The sequence below is a fragment of the Alnus glutinosa genome, chromosome 7 (assembly GCF_958979055.1).
Source record: "Alnus glutinosa chromosome 7, dhAlnGlut1.1, whole genome shotgun sequence".
Classification (NCBI taxonomy): domain Eukaryota; kingdom Viridiplantae; phylum Streptophyta; class Magnoliopsida; order Fagales; family Betulaceae; genus Alnus; species Alnus glutinosa.
In genome coordinates, this window is record NC_084892.1 from 13,111,378 (window position 1) to 13,114,418 (window position 3,041).

General features: G+C 40.2%; 1 protein-coding gene across 1 annotated transcript; it reads left to right on the forward strand.

Moving 5' to 3' along the window:
* The first annotated feature begins 1,516 nt into the window (after positions 1–1,516).
* LOC133873050 (calmodulin-binding protein 25) lies at positions 1,517–2,620 on the forward strand. The gene has a single exon (XM_062310763.1). The coding sequence runs from the start codon at positions 1,691–1,693 to the stop codon at positions 2,384–2,386; it is 696 nt and encodes a 231-aa protein (XP_062166747.1). The 5' UTR covers positions 1,517–1,690; the 3' UTR covers positions 2,387–2,620.
* Positions 2,621–3,041: the final 421 nt, after the last annotated feature.

Consider the following 3,041-nt stretch of genomic DNA (forward strand, 5'->3'; position numbering starts at 1 on the left):
CTTCCGTCAATTTTTGGACGGATGTACCATTTCAATCTTTATCCATAAACAAAGTATCATCTGCGATACGAAATGAGCCACATGAAACAAAAATAAAATCTTTAGACTACAAAAAGGTCAAATTTATTTAACAAAAAAAAAAAACCTGTATTAGGTGGTGGTTCCCCTGTCCCAACACATATAGAAGGCTTTTTTTAAAAAAATTTTGATATTTATCTATTTTTTGTAATTTTATTATTTTTCAAATTATAGTTGTAATTGTTTTTGGAACAGATAACATGGTGTGTTTATTTTAATGACTGGCTGACGTGGCAGAAACATGAGAGTAATTTAGATGGAAAAACTAATGGAGGAGATGAAAACCTAAAGAGTGATATTTTTTTTAAAGAAAAACCGAAGGATAGGACAAATTTATAAATTCACCAAAATTTAGCGTTCAATTATTTAGTTTTAATTGGACAACATCTAAATGAAACTCCAATTATTTTATTATTTTAATAGGTGTTTGTGACATTTTTGTTATTAATATCTTCATTTTATTTTATTATATATATATATATATATATTTTTAACAATTTTACTCTTAATTTTGTATGGTATAAACTGGTCGTCAAGGGTCGACAGTCGAGAATTACTACGGTGCAACCGACGGACAGCACAAGCAGAGGGGATCTCAATCTCATAATAAACTATTTTATTTATTTTGCTAGAAAATGGAATCGGGCCCACGCGCTTCCTTTGCCACGTGATCAGCAATCTGCTGCCCTTCTTTTTGCTTTCAATCAAAACACTGCATGGGATTGATTATATAATAATAATAATAAAATAATGCCCAACTAGTCCACAATAATATTATTGCAAAAGTTGCCAACCGTTGGATTAACCCCCTCCATCACTTTCAATGATTGAAATATCACTCTCTATATATTTATATTTTCCAGAGTTTTCAAATTTGTTGTTTAATTACAATTTACAAATACCAAATTAAGTGGAAATTCAGTTTAAACATTTTACCCCATCGACTGGTAGGTACACTAGAATAGGTGGTCAGGTTAACACACCAATTTTAAATGAAAAAAGCGGGGGATTTTGAAAAAGAGGAGAAAGATAAATAATATATAATTATTATAATTATATTTATATATTTGTATATAATTAATTAATTATTGGGGGGAAAGGACTAAGGAGATTGGGAAGCGAGCTTACGCGTAAAGGAGAACGCCGAGGGACGCGGCTTGACCGTCAAGACTCACACAAGCGCCTCTCGCTTCTCTGCTTACTAGCAAACAAAGCACACGTACGAACGCACGTGCCGAAGACTCAAACAGTCAAACACCATAGAACAAAACTAACCATGGTTACTTGGTTGAGCTGCACTTAAGCTTTTAGACTTGTAGACTTGTAGTAGATTAAGCTTTAGCCTACCACCCGTACGGAAATGCTGACGCGTGTCCCCCCCCAAAACAACGCGGTTTCTTCACCCTCACCGCCCTATTTATTCCCCTGCCCCCCCTCTCCCCTATCTTCCCTCCCATTTCCTCCTCCTTCCAATTCTACTCATATACTCTTCCATCCTAACGCTCTGATTCTTCGGAAAATGCGTTAGGAGTTTTCTTCGTCTCTACAGATAACGATAGCCCTTTAAGCCTAAGAATATATACTAGTTTTATAAAAACATTTGCCGAAATATATGGCGTCACCAGAGAACTTGGCCAGTATCGAGCCCTGGACCTTCCGTCAAGCCTTTGCCGACTCCTGGATCTCCGAATCTTTTGCCCGAGATACCGAGACCCTGACTAAGGCTCTCCAGAGGTCGCTATCGGGAGTCAACCCTGACGCTTTTTCAACCGATGCCATCTCTCCTTTTCTCAACCTCGTCAAGTCCGACACCACACCCACCACCCCCACCGTTTCGGGTCTCTCCGGCGGCTCCGACCCCGACACGGCGCCCAAACGCCAGAGAAGCGCGAACCTGTCGGCCGGAGGGAAGGTCACGAAGCGGAAGTCGCGCGCTTCGAAGCGGTCCCAGACGACCTTCATCACGGCGGACCCGTCCAACTTCCGCCAGATGGTGCAGCAGGTGACGGGAGTGAGATTCGGAAACTCGCCGGTGCCGGTGGTGCCGATCCTGAAGCCGGAGCCGCAGAGACCCGGCAGCCGGTTGGTAGGCGGTGGGTGCTTGCCGACCCTGGACACGTCGGCGTTTCTGCTGGACCATCACCAACAGCAGGTGGTGGGACCCAACTCGGCGGCTGGAGCTGTGACTGGGGTTTCTGGGCCCGGCCCTCTCTCCTTTGGGCCCAACATGGGTTTAGCCGATGGTGGCGGATTCGATTTTGACACTTTTCCCAGCTTTCCCACCTTAGAGTCGTGGAAGGTCATGTGATACTTAATTTGCAGGATATATTTTCTTTTTTTTTCTTTTTTTTATGCTTATTTTTCTTTTAATCTTTTGGGACCCAGTACTGACAGCGTAGTATTTGGTGGGGTGGATCTGTTTATAATTTTGTTGGATAGTTTGTTTCGGTCATTAGATGTTTGTAGTGGTGATCTGGTATGTGGTTTTTATGGATGCCTCCTTATTGTTCATTATAAAATATTTATCCTTTCTAATCTACAATGTGGGCTTGTTTTAGTTTTATTTTAAATTTCATGAGAATAATTTATGGTCGATGAGGAATGTTGACATTAAACGCAGCGTTGTACCATTCAGAATCTCAAAGTAGTTATGAGCAGTTGCCCCTTTTTTGCCATAATTTTACCCAAAAACTGAAAAATGGTGGTTAAAAAGAGAATAAAAAACACGTGGTGTGGTACTCTTATATGCTGCTATAGACATGTCTTTTGTTGGGAAAAAACTTTGTGAGTTCAGATTTTCAATTATTTTCCAGAAAAAGAAAAAAGAAATCTTGTTTGCGTAAGCCAACCTGCAAGTGCAAGTCCTTGGAGACATTAACAAACAAATCATTTGGCTAAAGTAAATTAATATATTATGTTTTAATTCTGGAATGATCTGATCTGGTCTGGTGAGATCTGACGTT